This window comes from Pelecanus crispus, chromosome 11 (genome assembly GCF_030463565.1).
Source record: "Pelecanus crispus isolate bPelCri1 chromosome 11, bPelCri1.pri, whole genome shotgun sequence".
NCBI lineage: Eukaryota > Metazoa > Chordata > Aves > Pelecaniformes > Pelecanidae > Pelecanus > Pelecanus crispus.
The window spans coordinates 23,624,010-23,645,775 of NC_134653.1; the positions used below are offsets into that span (position 1 = coordinate 23,624,010).

General features: G+C 51.7%; 1 protein-coding gene across 7 annotated transcripts in view; it reads right to left on the minus strand.

Moving 5' to 3' along the window:
- Positions 1-1,292: 1,292 nt before the first annotated feature.
- The window catches only part of NF2 (NF2, moesin-ezrin-radixin like (MERLIN) tumor suppressor), a 48,803-nt gene continuing 28,329 nt past the window's right edge, over positions 1,293-21,766 (minus strand). For 3 of the 7 annotated variants that reach the window (XM_075719102.1, XM_075719096.1, XM_075719101.1), the window contains 5 exons: positions 21,346-21,563; positions 19,829-19,934; positions 14,558-14,688; positions 12,620-12,779; positions 1,293-1,369 (listed from right to left, as the gene is read on the minus strand). In XM_075719102.1, coding sequence (XP_075575217.1) covers positions 1,319-1,369; positions 12,620-12,779; positions 14,558-14,688; positions 19,829-19,934; positions 21,346-21,563 — 666 coding nt within the window. In that variant the 3' untranslated portion in view covers positions 1,293-1,318. Of the gene's footprint in view, positions 1,370-10,793; positions 10,853-11,211; positions 11,217-12,619; positions 12,780-14,557; positions 14,689-19,828; positions 19,935-21,345; positions 21,564-21,766 lie in introns of those variants that run through there. The other 4 variants (XM_075719099.1, XM_075719098.1, XM_075719100.1 and 1 more) reach the window with 4 other exon arrangements.

Consider the following 21,766-nt stretch of genomic DNA (forward strand, 5'->3'; position numbering starts at 1 on the left):
TGCGGGCAGTCGATCCAGGGCAGCGTGGTTTTAAATAAAAAGGGTTCAGGACGTGATCTGCTACACGCCAAGCCCTGGGCTGACCCTCCGGCTGACTCCGGTGTGGCTGTAGGTCAGGTGAAGTTGTGGGAGGGTGGAATTGGGGGTCCCAAGGGGATGCGGGAGATGCCCAGGGCAGCACCGGCTCCGTTGAAGGGTAAATTTCAGCTGGAAGGGGGTTTTCCCCCTGAGCAAGGGCAGGATTTGGGACGGAGACAGAAGGGAAATGTCTGGGCATCCCCATTCCCCCCACAGCCACTGCCGGGGATGAGAGCTGTGAGCAAAGGCACCCGCTTAAGGACAGGCAGGAGCAGGCAGCCCCAGTGCTTGCCTGCCAGGACAGAGGCAGCCCCTAGCTCAGCCCCGGGAGGCTGGGAGGAGCTGGGGGGGCCCCACACTGCATTAGGGGGTGCTGGGCCTGGGCACCTAGCAAAAGCTGGGGCCGTGCCTGTCCTCTGCCCGGCTCTGAGCCCCCAGAGACCTCCTGGACTCAAGCTGCCCAGGTTTGTCACAGTTTGCAGGAAAAAAAAGGTTTCATTTGGTTGGCGCTAGCTGTTCTCCTGCTCCTTACACCTTGCAGAGAGGAGGAGGATGAGGAGGAGGAGGAGGAGGAGACCTTCCCCCCCACCTCCTGCCCCTGCCTCCTCTCCCCAGAGAAGCAGCAGCCCTAATCCCCATAGACCGAGGTCCCTGCAGCCGCTGTAATGCTGCTCCCTGCCCGCCTGCCTCCCACCTCCGCCGGGCCCTGGGAGAGCCGGCGCGACAGCCCCTGATTTACAGCACTCTACTAGAACATGCTCTGTGTTCCTAATAGAGCTCCAGGCACCGCCAGCGCGGGGCTCCCAGGCCAGCATGCTGCTGCCGGCAGGAGAAGGCAGCCGGAGGGTCAGCATTCCTGCCAGGGAGACCCTTCAGCACACTCCTCTGCTGGCTGCCAGTTTGGGGGGCACGGCTGCAGCCCCGACCCCGGCACTGGGGGAAAGCCTGGAGGGCTGAGCCAAAAAACTATGCTGGAAAAGTAGGAAAAAGGCTGGAAAAAAAGGAAAAGAGGGGCAGGGAGGAGGATGAATGGACGCTAAGCTAGAGAACATCACACAGTCCGTGGGCAGCCGGGCCTCGAGTCCATCAGTGTGCAGAGGCTGGCAGCACCCAGGGTGGGCCAGGGGGCAATGCCCGGCTCCCCGGCCCCGGTTGGGGCACGCCGGTCCTGAGGGAGAGGCTCCGGCTGGTGGGGGAGCCGGCTGGCTGGCAGCAGCAGTGCGGAGTGGCTGGTCGCTTCCTAGAGCTCCTCGAAGAAGGCCACGCGGGACTTGGTGCTCTGTAGGGTGAGCTGCAAGAGAGCAGAGCGGGCGGCTGAAGGCGGACGGGGCTGACCCCCTCCTTCCCGCAAGGCACCCAGCCCCAGCTTCACCCCCCACGGGAGGGCACAGGGCTGAGCAGGAGGGAGCTGCTGCCTTAATCCCCTCCTGGCCCAGCTCGAGCCACTGCCCCTCTGAAAATACCAGGGAAGGCAGAAGCAGGGATGTCGTGCACGCCCTCAGCAGCCGAGCCACCAGCTGCAATAAGCAGAGCCCAAAGGCAAAGCGCAGGGCAAGGGGAGGCAGGCTGGGCTGGGGGAGCACGACCGCTCTCTGCTGCCAACACCACCGTCCCCAGAAGCGAAGTCTGCTGAGGGGCCACGAATTCAATCAGCATAATCAGCGTGGCTGCAGCTTTCAGGTTGTGGGATACACAGGAGCCCGGACCAAAGCTTCCAATCCTGGGCATGGGACCCTTGGGATCCAGCGTGCTCCTTCCTTTCCCTGCCCTGATGGTGGGGGAACACACAGGGCTCTTACAAAGCTGGAGGAGAAACAATCTCCATCAGCTGAGGAGGGATAGAGAACCACACTCGCCTGTAAACCCACAGCCTCCCCAAAGCCTCCGGGCCAGCCAGGTACATGTAACCTCTGCCACCAGTTAGGGACCATCCTCTGTCCCGTGCTCATGGCCAACCCCAACCCACCACCCTTGATAGGATGAGCACGCGTGCCTGGTGTGGTCCAAGCAGTCACAACATGGCTCACCACCACTGCCCCAGCACCTGCCTGGGGCTGACGCCTTCCCCCTGCCCCGGGACCTCAGCCCCGACCTGCTCCCTCCATCCCGCAGGAGGATGGAGCTGGAGAACCCTGGCTTGCAGGACTGTGTCCTTGGAGCCAAGGCTCTGCAGGACTTGGAAACCCGGCCCAGAAAAGCTTTTTGCAGCACTACTGAGGCTATCCAAAAAATAATATCCCACGGAGGAACTGCAAGCCCATTTTCTAATGGGCCAAACGAGAGACGAAAGAAACATTTTCAAGCAGCAAGGAAGAAATCACAGTATTTACAGATAACCACCCAAAGGAGCATGGTGGGAGAAGTGCCACCTTCCAACCAGCTGCTGAATCACCACAAGAGTTTGCCAAACCAGCCGGCTAATTGCAAAGGCTTCGTTTCAGCTGGATTAAGCAGTGGTGCCTTCCGCCAGGGACGCCGGTTTTGCTGAAACAGGAATCCTAGGATCACGTTACAGTGAGTTAAGCCCCGGGAAGGAGCTGCCAAGCGCTTCCCCCCTCCCTGCGTCCCCCCACGGCCTTTCCCTCGGTAATTCCTTCACAGCTCTAATGCCATTCTGAAAAAATCTGTATTGCAGAGGAATTTTCTGCAGACGCTTAATACCCTTTGCTAGCAGCGTCTCCTAGGCCAGGGCTGGCTCTCCTCCTTAGCATCCCCCTGCATCCCCTCCAGAGCTGGAGGGAGGGTGGATGAGATGGGACAGGGGCTCTCTGTGCTAGGGGCAGCTCTTTGCCTCTCTTTCAAGGCCGGAGAGGGAAAAAAAAAAAAGAGTGGGCAGCCACAGCCCCACCGATGGCCCCAGCGTAGGCTTTGTTTCGTCTCTTCCAGCAGAAATCCCACCTGTGATCCCAAGCAGGCACCTGGCTGGGACCCAGGCCAGAGTATTTGGTGTATAAAACCTGAGTGGCCATCACAGTGTGCAGCATGTTCCTTCCCTTTGAGCAGGGCTGATGCCTCCCGCCGCAATGACCTGGTGCACGGATGTGGACCGCGGTGCCCAGTAGAGAAGGGCAGTGGGCAAGGGGGGGGTCACAGGCCTGGGCTGGGTGAGGTCAAGCAGTCCAACGCATTTGCATAAGTGCCAGGGCTCACACCGGAGCCCGTCCGCCCACCACAGCCCAAAACGGGGCAGCTTCGTTTTCCTGTTTCATCTGTGGAGACCTCTGAGAGGCCAGACACGCCCAAGGATGAGCATTTACCTGCCAGCTATCTACTTCCTAACACCCTGCCACTGAAGTAATCTCTTCTGCAGGCTGGATGGTGAATCAAAGCATCCATCCCACCACCTCCCCAGCCCGCGGCAGCTCACCACGCCGCTCCATTACAGCACAGCAAGGGGAGATGCCCCCCAGGTCCTCCCCCGGCAAACTCAGTGCTCCAATGGAGAAAAGAAAGGAGTCAGCCACAATCACTGATGAGGCAGAGAGGGAAGATGTTTCCCCCAGGCTTATAAGGGAGATTCAACTCTTTCGAGTCTGCTTTCTGCCTTTAGCTACATGCAAAAGCTACATCCATTAATCCCCCACGCGCTTTCACAGTCCTGGGGTACCTCAAAGCACGACTTGGGCAGCAGCCTCTGAGCCCAAAGCTGTGCCTTCCTGAGCAAATGCTGCTGCAGGGTCAGGGGAAGCATGAGGAGGAAGAGCTCCGAGGGCATCCAGCACAGGCACAAGCAGAAAGAAAAGATGCAGCCCTGCTCTTTCACCAGGGGCTTTCCTCCGTGACCTTCAAAGGCTCCCTGAGATGCTTGATGTTGCTTTTTTTACCTATCTGGGGAAACTGAGGTATGGAAGAGCAGCCCAGCTGCAGGCACACAGGGAGCGGGAGCAAAGATGGGTCTTGATGAGATGGGGTCCTGCAGAGAGGTGCGAGTGCTGACTTCCCAAGAGGGCCATGCCCCGTGGCTCAGTGGCACTCAGCAGTGGCCAGATTTTGCCATCTGAAAGGCAAAGACCGCAGGGGTTTCAACCGCAGGAGAGCAAGGGACCCACGCTGTGACCCTCGCTCCCGCCATGCAGAGGCACACCCCCCCCATCTCTCATAACCCCACGTTACACTCTGGCTGTTTCTGCGAAAGCCAGGAAGCTCGTGCAGTGCTGGCATCTGGGCAGGAGGATTTCTTCCCCTTTCTTCCCATTCCAGCTGGCTTTCTCCCCAGTAACCTGGAGGGCGTTAGAAAAGCATGCCACGATCAGGATATGGGCACAGTTGGCGTATTCCTCATTAGCAGGAGCTGGGTTATGGTTAAGATCTCGGCAGCGGCTTGGGCAGAGGAAGGGGCCAGCACTCTCAGGCTGCTCTGCCTCCACTACCCCGGGAACAAAGGCAGCTCCAGCAGCCACCGGTGGGACCTCCTGCACCAGGAATCGGGGCTGCCCCGTGGCTCTCAGGCAGCAGCCTCCTCACATCCGATTACAGTCAGGCACATGAATAAACAGAGAGGAAATCAGGATTGCTCTCAACTGCACACTGACTCTCCACCACGGATGCTCTGCTGTGCCCGGAGGGAAAACTCCTCCCCTCCCTTTTTTTCTTTTATTTCTGTTTTTCTTACAGTTGAGCAATCGCAGGCAGGGCTATCCTCACGCCCATCGCAGGCAGTGCTCAGGTGAGGTGCGGCGGGAGAGATCTGCCACCGGCTGGCGTTGTGGTCTCGACAGTGAGCGTGGCTCGACAGTGAGCGTCGCACGGCTGCAGCATGACAAAAACCAAGGGACCCACTGGAGGAAGACGGGCAGAGCCCAGGGAAGCTCCTCGGGGCAGCAAGCCCCCCGACAGCCTGACTCATCCCATCCAGCGCTGCAGGGGTACGCGGAGGTGCTGCGTAGGCCAGTGGGCGCAGGGAGCCCTGCAGCTGAGCTCATCTCCCATCTCCTTTCCGCTGCAAAAGCACAAGCCCCAGACAGCTCCTTTGTAGGGAAATCCCACCCTCTCATGCAGCAAGCAACCAGTTTTGCTCTGCTTTTCTTTTCTGCACCGGGACATGAAAGTGAGGAGGAGAGCAGCCAGGGAGGAGAGTGCAGCTCTGCTCCAGCCTCTCCACCGTCTGCGGGAGGAAAGCCCTAAGGTGGCCTCCAGCACCTCCGCAAACTCTTTTGCACCGTCTGCCTCCCCTTTGCACGGCCAGCCAAGGACAAATAAATATATATATATATACACATACTGTAACACTGTGTAGGTGAGGCAGAGTGATCAAGAGCGAGTTACATTCTCGTCAGCGTGGAGAGGGGGGAAAAAAAAATTATTTACAAGCAGTATTATGATAATCTCCTTCCTGCAGGAGGGAGGGTGGGTTCCACAATGCACTACCAGAGCCATCAAAGAAAATTTAGAGAGAGAGGGAGCGCAATTAAGCGGCCAGAGCTCACATGAATCAAGGTATGAGAAAGGGAAGAGTCCTACTCCCTGCATTCCTGTGCTGGGGTTCCTCTGAGCTCTGCTTTTACCCAGGGCTGCTGGACTGATTTGATTTAAGAAAAACAAACAAAAGCAACCCAATAAGTCCCTCATAGCCAAACACGTTTTAGAGCCGCTAACCCAATAACTGCAGGCACATAACTTCTGCTGGCAGGGCAAACTGAATAGAGAGAAACCGCCCGGGCTCCCAGCAAGCCCATGGGAGCCGGTGCCCTCCCCATGCACTGGAGATGGTGCACAAGCAGGAGAAGGAGGCTGCAAATCACATCAAACTTCCCCATTGTCCTGGTTTCGGCTGGGATAGAGTTAATTTTCTTCCTAGTAGCTGGCATAGTGCTGTGTTTTGGATTTAGTAGGAGAAGAATGTTGATAACACACTGATGTTTTAGTTGTTGCTAAGTACTGCTTATGCTAGTCAAGGACTTTTCAGCTTCCCATGCTCTGCTGGGTGCACAAGAAACTGGGAGGGGGCACAGCCAGAATAATTGATCCAAATTGTCCAAAGGGCTATTCCATACCATGTGATGTCATGCTCAGTATATAAACTGGGCGGGGGGGGGGGGTTGGCCGGGGAGCAGCGATCACTGCTCGGGAACTGTCTGGGTATCAGTCGGCGGGTGGTGAGCAATCACATTGTGTATTACTTGCTTTGTATATTGTTATTATTATTATCATTATTATACTATTATTATTATTATTATTTACCTTATTTCAATTATTAAACTGTTCTTATCTCAACCCAGGAGTGGGTTTTTTCACTCTTACTCCTCCGATTCTCTCCCCATCCCATCGGGGTAGGGGGAGTGAGCGAGTGCCTGAGTGGTGCTTGGTTGCTGGCTGGGGCTAAACCACGACACCCATCCTCCCAGGTCCCAAGGAACCGGGAGAGGTTTAAAATTTCTCACTTCCTTGCCATTTTCTTGTTTATCCTGCAGCTCAGCCAGGCTGGAGGAGAGGGTGACCTGTGCCACCCCCAGCAGCATCACCTCACCCCATGTGATGCTGGGGACATCTTCCTGCTGCTGGGGAGGGGAGACCTACCGTCCCTGCTAAATCATCACCCAGCACCACATACAGTAAATCCTCTTTATTCCCTCCCCCACTCCCCTGAACGTCCTTCTCCATCCCTGCCCACTCCCCAGTCCCCACCAGCCAGGTGGACATTTCAGTTCCCACATTTACTTTTGAAACCAAAACATTCCTATTTTTCCCTCCCCACCCCCTTTCTAGTCCCCACATCGCCGTTTCTCTCTTACTCCCACGCTGCCATTTATTCTCTCCTAAGCACAACTTTTCCCCGGCCTCCAACGCTTTGATGAGTGCGTTTAAAAGAGAGGAGATGACGCTCCATTTGAAGGAAACGCTTTTCAAAGGCTGCCACAAAAATAGCTGATAGGCCTGATGTTTCCTAGTTTCCTTTCACTCCTTGTAAACAAGGAAAGGAGGCTGCCGTGTCCCAGTTTAGCTGCCAGGGAGTTTCACTTCCCAGCTCCGAGGAGAAGCAGGGCAGAAAGAAAATAAACCTAGCAGGGACACGGCCTCACACACGGGGACGTGTGGGCAAGACCCACGTGGGATGCGCCTGTCTCCTGCACTCAGAAAAAGTGCCTAGAGGTGTCCAGAGCACTCTGCTCACCAGGTATCTCCCAGCTCTCACCTGCATCCCAGCTGGGTGCCAGGCAGGGCGACAAGCCAGCATCCTTTCTCATCTTTTCTCTACCCTCACAGCTCCTGAGGGGATGGGAAACGCCGCTGCTGCTTCTCCCAGGAAGTCCCTCGCTGGTTGCGTGCCTGCTCTGCAGCATGCAGCCTTCCCATCTCCCGGTGGGAGCAGATTACAGAGTGATGCCACGGCAATGCTGCAGTTCTGCATGAGACTAAAGAGCACCTCATCCGTGTCCAGGCTGTCACAGGATCCACAGGAAAGGATGGACCCACTTGCGTGCAGCTCAGCCTGCTCTGTGCCACCCAGGCTCCCTCCTGCCCTTCCCAGAGCAGAAGTATTTCTTGTGCTGGTCCCCTCCCTCTGCAGGATGAAGCTCCAGAGGCATAACAGCATCCTCCTTCCCTGAAATGGCCATGGTCCTCCATCTCCCCAGTAAACCGCTGGAGCAAAGTGGACCCATTTCACACAGGGGAGTCTGAAGGTCCCAGAAGAGGAGAGGTGAGGAAGGGAGTCCCCAGGAGATGACAAAGAGACCCCACAAGATTTGTTGAAGTCCTTGAGGGACATGTTTCAGGGGTCCCTGGCAAGATGCTAGCCAGGCACAGCTGGAAAACAGGCAGAGAAGCCGTCTGCCCCAATGCAGCCTCTAGAAAACCTTCAGCCTGTCCAGATGATTAAGTAGCCTCATGATATTCAGCGGTGGCACAGTAGCTTCATATCTGCATCACAACAGATTCAGATGGCAGTGCCCATCAGTAACTCACCAGTGTCCTTACAATGCTGTAGAGGACAGACCACAGCATGTCTTGAAGGCGAGAGGAGTGAAGACAAGCCTGCAAAAGTCCACTTTGCTCTGCCTCGCTTGCCCCTCTGTGCTTGGCAGCCAGGAGCTGCTCATTGCCTAAACCCAAAGGGGACGATGCTGCATCCACAGGAACATGGTAGAACATGACCATTTGTGGCCCAGTGATGGAGGAAGCCCAGTCCAGTCTACTGGTGATAAATAAGCAGATTTGAAATAGCTTATCCAAAGCCCAAGTGCCCCAACGATAGGAAAAAGTCCTGAGTTACCCGAGTTGAGGTATGCTGCACCGCAACCAGGATGAGCCAGGAGAGGAGACAGCAAGAGCACAGTCAGCAACAGCTCACCCCACCACTGATGTCCGCGCCAATTCCCACAGGCACCAAGAGCAGCGGCCCCAAGGAGCCAGCTTGAGCCCAGAGAAATGCTGTGTCCGAGAAAAAGCCAAGAGCCACCTGAGAGCCGGGCAGGGAAAGGCCAAGCCCGTCCATCAAAGGACCAGAGCGCTGCTCAAGGACAAAGCTGCTTGTCTGCAAACAGATGTGGAGATTTGCTCCTTGCCTGGATACTTCAAAGGGCTTAAATCACAATAAATAAGCATGACTGTGCAAGAAGAAAGGAACTGGAATGAAAGACCCAATTGTGTTTTAGAGCAGCAGCCTGTCCTGGGAGCCTTTCTATACCAGAGGATGCAAGGAAGAAGTGAGTTTTTTCATCTTCTACCACGGCCTAAGCGGCAAACCCTCCCGAAGCCGAGCCAGCTGGAGTCAGCAGTGCCAGCCCACGGCGGAGAGCGCTATGGAGAAGGGAAATCAGTTTCCAGATGAGGTACTTGTGCTGTGCCCACAGAGCTCATAAAAAAGGATTAGCATGTTAACCACGTAATTAAACATGAAAAACTTAGCAGGCATCTTCAAAGGCAGGCAACAAAACCCAGAGGTCACACCACAGCACTTGCTGTGCATCTGGATTAATTATGGGGGCTCCTCCCAGGCACCGAATCTCTCCCAGCTGCTGGATTAGTCTTTTCACAAGTTGCCAGGGCTTCATTTCACCATCTCGTGCTGTGGCCGCAAGCAGATTTTGCCCCAATTTCACCTGCCACGGAGTTCCTCAAGCCAGTCAGGATGGGACAGTGGGTTTCAACCACAGCCAGCCTGCCCCAGAGAGACATCCAACACCTCCCCCAGGGTGTCCCAGACCTGCAGGGTCACCCTTTGTTTTAGCCACTTCCTCTCTCTTCCCAAGGAAACATTTAACAAGAGCGGCTGGTCTTGGGAACACCCGCAGCCTTCCTGAGAGCAGCTGGCAGCAGCCAGCAATCACAAAACCCTAACTGGAGTGACTTACAGTGCTGCCTACAGCCCTGAAAGGGCTGGTCCATTCAAGAATGGCACAAACCTGTGCTGATCACTTCTGGGTACCGGCCAGGGAGAAGTCTGCATCTAAAGCATCCTCCTGCCTCCTCTATAGAACTCCAGAGGTGCTGAGAAATTGCTCCATGGTCGGCTGTACGTGCCTGCCATGCAGGCAGGGCTGTGCAAGCCCTCAGAGTAACTTTTAATGAAAGCCGTTTCAAAAGGCACTTACCACCAGGTTTGCCACCCGCCTTCATGAGTGCTGCTACTGCAGCATCCATGCCGTTTCTTCCCTTAGCGCTACCACTCAAAACTTGCTAAACCTGGTGGGTGTGCAAGAACCGCAGTCGAGGAAAGAGCAAAAAAGCTTCCCCAAACTCATCCTCTCGAAGGAGGGAGTCAATGCTCTGCATACACACAGCCTGCAGATTGAGAGCAAATCCTCAGAGGAAAGCAGGCTCCGGAAAGAAGAGACATGGCGTTAATAGAGCAGAAGTCACTGGTGTGCTGAAGGAGGCAGGGGACAGGCAGAGGCATCGCAGGCAGGAAGGAGAGTGGCTCTAACAGCCAGTGTCCCCAGGCGCGATGGTGACCAACAGCGCTACCTCCAGCACAGTCTCCCTGCACCAACCCCAGCTGCAGTGCTACCCAAGAGCTACCTCCAGAGGCCCGCTGTCCTCAGCCCTCTGCTTTACATTCCTGAGTGTCCTGGTTTTGGCTGTGTGGTGCTTGGTTCCCAACTGGGGCTAAACCACAATATTGTGATACTTCTCAAACACGCAGATGCTGATAACATGTCCACGTGCTGCTCCGCTCTAAAGACGGAGGTGCACGTTTTTAGCCTGTTATGACAGTTTTGGCAGCAAAGAGTTGATCAGATTTGTCTGGTTGTTTGCTTTTTTTTTTTTAAAAAACTTAATTTCTTTCTGCAGCAAACAAGGGGGAAGGTCCTCATTTACTTCATTAAAGAAATCTTCAAAGACCACCCTGCACCTCCAATAGATTCCCAGCCATCAGCAGCACAGCAAAAACAGGCATGTTTAATTATTTAAGCATCTACGCCTGCACTCCCCCACTGATATTGCCAACTCAACTTCTGCCAAGAAAGACACTTCCCAGCACGGAGGATCAGGTGCTAAAACGAATGCAGACAGGCTGTGAATGCTACCAAGGGAGCGAGAGCCGGGCAGAGTGGCTGCCTGCAACATGCTGCACGGGTCCACTGCAGGGGTGGGCAGGGTGCTGCACTGCAGCGAGCCCAGTCTCACCGGCACTGCACCCCGCTGCAGTGCATAAGGAGCATTGTAGGGGTGGCAGCAATGGGAGCTGGCTAGAGCAGTGCGTATCGCGGGCAAGCTCATGCATGGGTTAGTAGTATTACAGCTGGTGATCCCATCACCCCACGCAGAGTACCTCAGAATAACCTACTTTGAAGTCTCAAATGCAGATAGGTCTTCTGCCCTGGGCTTGAGGCTAAACCAGCAAAATAAAATGAACAACAACAGAAAAATAATCCTCTGTGATACAAGTAATGTCAGGTCATTTGTGCAATCTGTACAGTTTGCCCAGAGCGCTGAAGTGATCAGTGGCTTCCAGGTGGGGCAGAGGATTGTTATTATTTAAGTGTTGCTAAACTGCTATCCCATTTCCAGTGTCTTGCATTTTCCTTTCCATCACAACTGCAAAGACAAAAGCCCTCCTGACCTCCTGGTGGCATGAACAGAAGCAGTCTGTAATTTTATTCTGACATGCTCCACTAATAGACTATTATTTAAAAGCCTTTGCTCCTCCGGCTGAGAGGGGACAGGACAAGACTCCAGCTTCAAAGGAACGAAGACTGACCGCACAGTCCCAATTACAGCGATGAGCCCTGACAGACATCGAAATGATTGCCCAGCCACCTTCTTTAAGTGAGACAAATGGGACCATCAGCTCTCTATGAACTCATCTCTGTCAGAAGTAAAAATTTAGCGTTTTCCATTTAAACTGAGGACTCTGAGCATGGAGACAAAACCTAGAAAAACCTACTGGGAGCAGAAATGTCTTCAGATTCTATGATGACAAAAGGGTCTGTGAAGATTTTTATATTCTCCGCTCTGGAGGGACAGGAACCTGAATAGCTCAGGGCTAGCACAGGGAAACTGTGAAGGGAGACATGCTAGATTCATTTTCCTGCCCCAATTCCGTGACCATAAGCTCCCAGCCACGGAAGTTGGCATGAAGCGCTGTTTTCAAATACTTTCAGACATAAGTCTCAGCTGGGAGCGGTAAAGAGATAAGGATTTGTTTTTAAAACCTGGAGTTGTTACCACAACCTGCACCCCATGCCATACAGATTTCCGAATCCTTCACAAGGACAGCTGCTAGCAGAAAGCCAGCTGGGTAAAAGCCTTGGCAGGGTAAAAGCCTTTGCAGGTGAGTGGGGCTGACTACTACATCCCACCGTACCAGTTATGGATGTGCCCCCAGCCCCTCGTTACACTGAGCCCAGCTGGGAGAACAGCAGAGCTACTAAGCAAAAGGAAAAAAACTGGACATAAAACTAAAGAATGGCTTTGTCGTGACCTTTCAGGTGTGAAACCCAGCTAGCAGACCCAGCCATCCTAACTTTTTGGCTAAGTATTCATCCCAAACACATTTCTAGAGGCAGGTGGTTCCAGGGTCCACAGCACAGGGAGCAGACACCTCACACACACCCTGCTAGCAAAAGATTTTGCTGTTAGTATTTGAAGCTGCACTACTACTAAAGAACAGATTAAAAGAGAGGACGAGGCTTTTGGCTTTTTCTACTGAGAGCCCGTAAGTCAGGAGTATTTTTGCCCTTATTATTCACCAGCCAAGCTCAAGACTGCTTCCTTGCAATGCCTTTAGGGAATGGTTGCAATAGGCAGGTCGGGCTTTTCTGTTCCTGGGGTCACTAGGGTAGCAGATCCCTTCTAACAGCATCCCTGTACAGCTTTTGTTAAGGTTCAGCAAGACCTTCAAACCTTGAGACCTTTGCATCCCCTCACACAGCACTGAAGAGACAAGGCTTGGTTGTGGCAAATATAAACCAGGAGCCACCAGAAGCTGAAATTTTCTGCACCCTGGTTCAAAGCTAAGCAGCAGAGGGAAGAAAGCCTAGATCAAACAATTTTATTATAACAACTTGTGCAAAAGCTAAACCAAATGGAAGGGTTATTTCATTGTTCTTTTTAAAAGATTTAATCAGGCAAGATACAAACTGGATCCCTCCGATACCTTTTTAATAGTGTTGTGCTTGCTGTTGCCTCGGCTGGCATTCTCGTTGTGCAATATATCCAGAGCTGTCTCTCTCTCCTTTAGCTTCAGTGCCTCAATTTCTGTCTTCAGCTCATTCAGCTGCTCCTGCAGGTGCTTGCTTTTCTCCATGTACTCTACCCTAGCACACACAAAAGAGTCCTGGGTTAGTGCTGGCCAGCTGTACATGCTGACATGATACTGTGGCAGTCGATAATGGAATTGTAACAGAAAAACCTTATCTTCATCACTTCCAGTGTGTGGAACTGACAACATCAGTTTACAGTACACAGTAAACTACTCCGAGCAATGATTTGTTCATTACTAAAAAGAGGACCCAGGCAGCTGACCCAAGAACAAAACTGTAACTTATGTTACTACAAAAAAAAAACAAAGCCAAACTAGAGCTGCTGGATGATACTTGTAAGTCTCCCCATTTCCAAGTGAAGCTGCACCACGACACAGGTTAACATTACATACACAGTTTCAGCCTACAAGATAGCAGTTTAAGCAGTGCTGCTCTATTCCACTGCACTCTCTCTCAAACCCAGCTCACAAACTCAAAGGTATGAATCCTTCCAGAAAGGAAGGACCCTGGTGTACTGATTTCTCATGTTTTAGAGGGATTTAGCTTTGTAAACCATGTTGGGAGCAAGCACTGCCCCCCAAATATCAGGTATCTTTTAGACACACAGCATCCCTGGGAGAGAGAAAGGTCTCCCAGAAAAAAGAAAGAAAAAAATCCAAACCCACCCATTCTCAGGACTCGTCCCTAACTGCCTTCCATGACGAAGCATCAACTGGAGAAAAATCACACCATGCCAGCCTTGCACTTGTGACTAAGCACTGAGACCCAGGTCAAAGTACCAGCAGACTAACAAGAACCTTTTCAGAGTGCCAAAATTTGTAGCAGGGTTTATCTCAGCACCCGAGGAATGCAAACAGTCCTGGAGAAGTCAGTGAAAGCATGTTACTGCTTTCAGCATTTGGCAGAGCCAAGCTCTTCCTGCTTAGGAGAGTGGGATGACCTACTTAGCAACCTGGGTACAGAATACAGGAATTATCCTGTTATTTTCAGCTTCTTTTTCCTTCTAGCTTTAGGAAAAGTTTTTAACCTCTGTCTCTAGCATAGTGGTCTGTTACTTCATAGGGTACTCAGCAGAGGCAGAATGAACCACCCTCTGGGATCCAGGGGCATTTCATTCGAGCCCCAGGAAGTTTTGGCCAGAGCACTATGGCAGAGCCCTTCCAGCTTTGATCTACTACCCAATCAATGAACAAAGCACATTATTACTACAGAGATTAAAATCTGATCTGCTTTGATTGCTGCTAAATTTGTAATTTTGAAGGCTACACTTACACCCTCAGGAAAACACAAGATCAAAGCTCATAATTGCATCCAAACTTGCTTGCGCACACTTTTTATATATAAACATGACACAGATTCCAAGAAAAAGGGGTTAAAAGCCCTAGCACAGACTCCAGCTATCTTTACATTCTCTGGACACACTGCAAATGCGCAAGTGCCAGCCTGCTATAGTTCAGCACACCACAAGTCAGACTGCCGTTAACTCCTTCTACCAACATGGACAATTCAAGCCCAATCAAGAGCCAGGTTAACCATACGGAGAGAAACTGGCTGGTGCAGTGCTCAGAGCGCTTAAACTCGCCTTTAAGCAGGCAGTAGGGATGCATCTATGACACCAGGTCTCCACCCAGAGAAATGGTCAACCAGCAGCTACATCACGCTCTGGGCAGAGCTACCAATGACCTGCTAAATTGCAGACCCAAAAGACTTCTCCCCTTTTCACCTCACACTGGTCTGGAACGTAAAAGTCCATTCAGCCCCGGTGCAATTCCTCCCACTGCAACTGAGGCACAAATCCCAGCCCTGGCCTGGCCTGGATGCATGCCACATACTTCTCTTTCTCGATTTCCATTGAAAGCCTCTTCATGTCCGTATCTTTGAAGTCAAAGGACAGGCTCTCGCTGATGAGGTTGAAGCTTGGCAGGTCGGTAGGCAGTGCCGTCGTACTTGAATTCATGGACTGCTAAAGAGAGAGAGTACAAATTCGTCACTTCTAGACATGCAAGTGTTCCTACAGCAAACGTTCTGCAACACAGAGGTAAAATCAGAGCAACACCTAAGCATGTAGTACAAGGTCCTACTTACTAATACTGTAACAAGGTCCTGATCTGCTACTCACACAGGTAACACACTCTTCTTGGAGTTGGGTGTATTCTACCTTGCAGTGGTGCTGAACTGGAAGGATCTCATCATTTGCATGGGGAAAGGGATGGGGCACCTGTATTCCTAATGCAACACATTTGTCCCAACCAGCCTCCAACTTTCTGGAGAGCAGATTACGAGGCTCTTTTTCAGCTGGTGATCTTTTAAACACAGAATATGGCAAGCACTCCAAGGTGCTGCAGAAGCAGAGCAGCTAACAAGCCCAGCGTCCCAAGCACCAGATCAGCCTGAAGATCCCCTTGCTCCATTCCCTTCAGAATCTATTGACAAAACTTTGTAAAATCTAGGTTTTATCACTGCTGTGCCACTTAAAACAACGCTGGACAGAAGCTGCCTCTTGGGAAACATCTGACAGCTATTCAACATTCAATCAAATTTAAAAAGTGCAAGCTGTGAACAGGGGCAACATGAGACCCTGTACGACAGCAGAGTCCTGCACTCCACTGCTCCCCACAGTGTGAGCAAAGAACAACATAACCCCAAGGGTTAACTTGGGATGCAATTTCAGTACGGCCCATGGAGATGCACTGATACATTTTTCTCTTCGCAGTAATTCACAGTTCCAAGTGTTTAGGAACCACTGCTAGATTCAGTTGGAAATGCAGAGATAACAGGGAATCACTCATATCGCACCCAAGCAAGGATTTGGGACTTTCTTCCTCCTGCAAAATGCTGTGATATCCCCCACTGACACACTCTGCCAGGCCCTCAGATTTTATCTTCCCTTAAAAAAATGACCCATCTCTCAGTCAAAAATTCTGTCACACCTCTAAAAAATGGGCTCATTACCAGTAGAGGAAAAGCATCCTGACTCAAATCATCACTCTGCTCTTGCAACACGTTAGATGAGGTCGCAAGCAGTGGCACATGTCAAGGATGGCACAGCGGCTTCAGATGGCAGCCTGTGCATGTGGATCTGAGTGAGAATTGCTGCCAGCCTGGCATCCAAAAGGTCACCCACCTCTCTGCTAGATGCTCCTTCTTGCTTTAAGGGATTCCTGTAATGACAATAATGTGCCCAAACCAGCCTGGACTCGGGGATGGCAGGAGATGGTGCTGCAGAGACAGGCTGCTCTGGCAGCACACACCAAGAGCTGGTGGGATGGTTCTAGGGTACCTGCCCCAACAAATGAGATCTTGAGCTTCAGCTGGTTATTTCTTTCCCACATTTCTCCTATTTGGGATACTCCAGGGATTGTTTGCAGCTAGCTCTGCTTCAACAAGAACTGCTAGCACCAGAGCGGTGACAGATTTACTCTGCACAATAACCTGCCTCTTCCCTCACCGCCAGCCTGGAATTCACAAACAGCCAGGGCTCGTCCCCCGCTCGCTCTTTGGCTGGACAAACCTGAGAGGGACGACATTTCATTTACTCTGCAGAGGCAAAGCTGGAACGCAAACACCTAGTAAAAGCATAAACAAGGAGGCACCCAAAACTGCACTGCTTGGTCTGGCTAGAGCGTTACAGGTAAGTTAGACTCACACAACAAGGAAACACAATTTCTTACTCCCCTTTGTGATCGCCACTAGCGCAAACACAGCTGCATTAATTCTGGAGCAGGTGCTGAAAGGGACAGCCAGAGTACCTAAATTCCAGTCTCGAAGGAAAGGGGACAGGTCTGCCAAAGCACTTAACTGATTTAAATACTTGCATCACACTGACATTCAAGTCCCTTCCCTGTAAGGCACACAGGTGTTTGCAAACCCCTTCCCACATGAGGTTCTATGACCTCTGCTGTGCAGGGGAGCCAGGATCATCAGAACCAGCCTGCTGGCCTTCAAACAACCTTTAGCATTTTTTTCAGCACAAGCTTATTGGGTTTTGTTTTAAAAAAACCCAAACAGCAGCAGTAACAGTTGAGCAGGAATTTCAGTTGCTGCAATCATTAAGTCCAGGTGCCAATTTGTCAGGGTTACTACAGCCACTTCCTTGCCTTTCCTCAGCACTGCTCTTTCATGAAGCAATGAAAAATTGGTGGAGAAGTCAGAGAGCAGCAGGAGTGAGGAAGAGTAAGGAAAGAGCAAAGAGCATGCTGAGGACTTTTTAAGGCACAGGCTTAGTATCTGGAGCAAAGCATTTCCCTGCCATTTGCAATAATCCTGGACAAGTCTTGCGCAAGGTGCAGGGATTTTTAATCCAGGGGACACGGGGTGTCACTGGGACGCAGGATGATAAAGGGGACACAGACCTTTTCCCTTATGTGTTTCCTCACCTGGAACAAACTGCATATCCCTGTTACTGCATTCAAGCAATTTTCTGCAGTTAATAGAGGCAAGCACCATGCTGACAGTGGTCATCCCTCTGGAGCACAGAGCAAGCAAGACAGACGATACAGAGGAAGCACAGAACAAGTCATGTGATGAGGCTTCCCCCGCAAGGACAGCTCCTCCTGTTGCTGCCACTGCCTTTACTTCGCTGCTGAAGAATTTGGGCAAGTGCAAGACAGCCACTTACTGCTTCAAGAGGATCAGAGAAGAGATGGCTGCCTTTAGTCTTGCCATGAGTGGCACCTGAAGGGCAATGAAGGAGGCAAAGAGCCGTTGCCAAGTCAGTAAAGAATGAATTGTTCTCCCAGCCCTGACGGCCTGAGACTCAGATTCACATCTTCTTTCTCATGCATCACCTACCAGTCCCATAACAAAAGCAGCCTGGGCTTCAAGGACTAAAAAGACACCAAAACAAGCTTTAAAGAATGAGGATGGGAGACTGGAAAGTTACAAGAAAAAAAAAAAAAAAACCTTAACTGTTTCTTGCCTCTTCCGCAACACATCCATCCACTCCCCACTTCCTCTCCTGCTCTTGTTCCCCCAGAGAGAAGTTCTGTCTAGCTCTCAGTGCCAGGGGACGACACAGCACAAGTACTGGGACCCCAGAAAAGAACAAGCTCAGCGTTACACCCTCATTAAGGAAGAGAGGAGCTGGAATCCTGCACCGTTTGGAAGAGCTGCTGTTCACCTGAGGGACACGGGCCTCCCAACAGCAGCTTTCAAAACCACTTCGTCCCTCAGGCCACCCTGGGCTCATTCCCTCCCTCCCTCCAGCGCTTGCCTGCCGGATGCCTCTGCGCTGGCAGGGGAGGCAGGCTCGCCCAAATCCAGCTCTTTGAAGCGGTGTGCAGGAACAGGATCTCAGCACATCTCACTTGTCTGCCCCAAACACACACAGAGCAGAGCTATGAGAGAGGCCACAGGGGAAAGGAGAAGCGAGACCGGTGTAACAGGGGATGGAAGGGCCAGCAAGGTGTTATCACCTGGATATGGGCACAACAGTCACACTTGCATCCTCCTGACCTTGGAAAACAACGGTCTGTACGACAGGGCGCTCCTCCCAGGGCTACGAGCGGGGCAGGAGGAGTGGCAGCTGCCCAGGGGGACCCTGCCACCTAAGGGCGGGGGGGTTGAAGCATGTCCCCTTCCCTCCTGGCACAGGCAGCCATGTCTGGAAGGCCAAGGCTCTTTAGGGAAGGGAGAGGACACAGTGCCTTGTGTCTGGACAAGGCAGTTCTGTGTGGATTACCTCCAGACAGATGCAGCTGGAGGGGTGGAGCTGAGCTCCATGAAACCCTACAACATTCCCGCTAATGAGGCTTTAACTCCGCGGGCAGGAACACAGCCACGCGGCTGCCCACCAGCCCAGGCATGGCAATTTATGCAGAAGGGCTCAGTAGCTGGGGTTCTGCCGATTTGACTAAGGATGGACACAGCAACACAAGGAAGCATGGACACGTAAGAGCTGCCCAAACATCAACACTGATGCAGCCATGCAGCAGAGTTTCAATGAGAACACTCTACCCTGCGTACAAGTTAAACCCAGAATTAAAGAACTGGTGGATCCCAGAAGCCTAGCGATTTGTAAAATAAGGATCACTCCAAACCTAATCTTTATAAAGCACTGAGGTAGCTAGCACTTAACTGAGTGTCCCACGGCTAACAGCACCTGACTATTTTCCATCACTGCCATTTTTAAAAGCTTCTGAACATTTTTGCAGGGAACTTCAGAGAATCGGGATGAAAGGTTACTTCATCTCAAGCCCTCTTCAATCTGCTCCTCAAAAGTTTCCAGAAGAGGGGGGAAGGAGCCTGCAGCTACAAATTAAAACTTCAGTTCTAGACGGGTCAATAACTCCCACGTACATCTGTTGAGTTTATTCCTGAAACTGCTGAGCTCTTCCCCCTTCACCCCTCAGGACAGCGAGGCAGCCAAACTGGCAGCTGTGGCAGGTGTGAGCTGCAGGGAGGAGAGCGCTTGATGGGTTTTGCAGGCCCTGCAGCACAATTAGAGAAGTTGAGGAAAGGAACTGCCAGACAGATCAGAGCAATGGTCATTTAGTCTGGCATTCCAGTCCCCGGCAGCAACCAGGACCAGATGCTTCAGACAAAGGTGTGAAATCCTCTTAATGGGCAATTATGGAATAATCTCCCTTCAAGGAAGTTTTTTTCCAGCACATAGAGGCACAGTGTTCAGTTTATGCCCAAAGAATTAATTTACAGGTTCTCGAACAATGTTTATCCCACCTAACAAGAATAAGAACATCCTCCGTTTCATAAGTATTAATGTTATTTTAAAGGCTTTTGCTGAGCTGGAACACTCCACACATGCTAGCAAAGCATAGCTCTGACATGTTTGTTAAACTGGTTTAAAATTTGCTGCCTTTAATTTCACCAGCAGCTCCCTTGCTCTTGTAGCATGAGGTGGGGGAGGTGGAGTAGGTGGGGGTGGGTTGGGGGGGGGCGAAAGAGAAAAGTAATCTTCTGCCAGATAGAGTGCCTGGATGCAAAGGGCAAGCACTGCTAAGGGTTTCTGAACAGCTGCTAAGCAATGCAACGAGACAGCTCATACCCCTCCACTGAAGGGATGGAGATACGAGACTCCTCCAGGCTACAGAGGAGGGCACGTTCACTGGCTAGGAACTGGGGATTACAATACAGAACACACTTACTGTGTAGGACGACTTGCTAGTGATCTCCAAAAGCTTCTGCTTTGCTCTTCGCTCAGATTCACGAGCCTCCTGAAGGTCTTGCTTTAGCTGATCAGCCTCCTTCGCCCTACAAAGAAAAATAGCAAATGGCAAATATCAGACTGAAGTTGAGAGGAATGAGAAGATGGAGAAGCAGGATTACAGTGTAGGTGCAGAACAGGTTGATATCTGTCCCACAACAAGACCTAAACTAAGTAATCTTCGAGCAAGGGAAATGCCAGAACCTCTGACATGTGGGATGTTTTAATTAGCACAAAAATCCAAGCCACAGAAGGGCAGCTCTTACACAGGCTCTGTGTGAGCACCGGTGAGCAAGACTAAGGGCTGGAGAAGCGTGCTGAGATGCCAGAATGGGGAGAACAACTTCAGAAGTTAAGCTCAGACTTACAGCAGGAGAGGCAGTTTTCTGACAAGTAGGCCTCTACTAACGATTATTTACTACATTCAAAAGGGAAAAAGCACCCAGGATTGCACAGCTTTGCCTACTTGCAGGGCCCAGCAATTCTAAAGCTAGTATTTACCCTTGAGCCTCAAGGATGCGCCACCCCCCCCCCCCCCCCCCGGCCCTGCAAGGAGAAAGCCAAAGGAGGGAAGGAAGTCTGCCAGAATGAAATTTGAGTGGAGACTTCACAGAATATAGACCAAGGCAAGAAAAGATGGACAACAGCAGTGTTCATCCAAGCAGGAGGGCTGACACCAAGCAAGCTCTCACACGGAAAGGAGTAATCAGTTGGAAGGAAACAAGAATGATCTTTTACTTGCTTGCTACCAAACACACCATGGGACCTGGGCTCTGTTATCAGGAGGATGGTAACGCCAATTTTAACAAGAAGCAAGGACTCCAAGAGCTAGGGAGACCTCAAGGCTAACCTGACCTCAAGGCTAACTCACAACTGGTAAGGAGAACTAAACAACTGAGAGGTAAATAGAGAAATAAAGAGAAAATAGGGAATGTAGATCTACCAGCCAGAAGAAAAAAAAAAAAAAAAAACAAAACCAAGTGTTATTAATGTTGTCATATACTTTGGGGAATGCAGAGTGGGTGTTTGCAGAAATCACCCAAAAGTAGAGCTGGCTTCTGCTGCTGCTGTCAGGGCGCGGAAGGCAGAGTGCCAAGGACCACAGTACCTTCTCCCCCGCTAGCTGACGGCCCCTTTCCCTGCTGCTCTCGCCACAGTATCTCTCCCAAAGAAGGCTTCAGAGAAGGGTCTCCAGCTCCAGTCCCGGAAGAGATCAGGGCCACCACTGCTCTACCAGCACCGTTTCCCACTCAGGGACAGCCCAGCTGTGGCAAACAGCGAGATGGAGAGAAAACCAGCTGAGCCTTGGGGTCATTTGCTGTTGTACATGCACAGGGGGCCAAGGGCTCACTGCAAACCATTGGATGGACTAACTCAAGGCACAAGTCACTCTTTCAGCTGAGTCAGAAGGGGGTTGGAAAGCAAAGCAGAGGCAGCTGCAAGGTTGTACCCTCTGACCTCCTCTCCGACTCCTCCGCCATTTTCAGTGCCAACATCTCTGCCTCTAGCACCTTCTGTTCCATCAGTCGCTTCTCCTCCTCTGTCCGGATGGCTGTGGCTTTGATTCGCTGCATCTCCTGTTCAGCCTCAGCTGCTTTCTGAGCCAGGAGCTTGGCCTCCTCCTCTGTGATCTGAGCCTTCTCAGCCAGCAAGTCCGCTGTCTCTTCAGACCTCATCTGAGAATTAAGGCACATTAAGTCATCAAGCACACTGAATGTCTCCCCAAATGTGCTTACAAACCCAGGAGCAGGGTCCTGAGCTTCTTGCTCCGCATGGCCCATAGAGTCCCTCTCTTCCATGAAAGCCTGCAGCCTTCTGCAGCCAAGACCTGGATGTGCCCAGGCTCTGTCCCAAGTCATCCTCCTTTGTACTCCTGCCA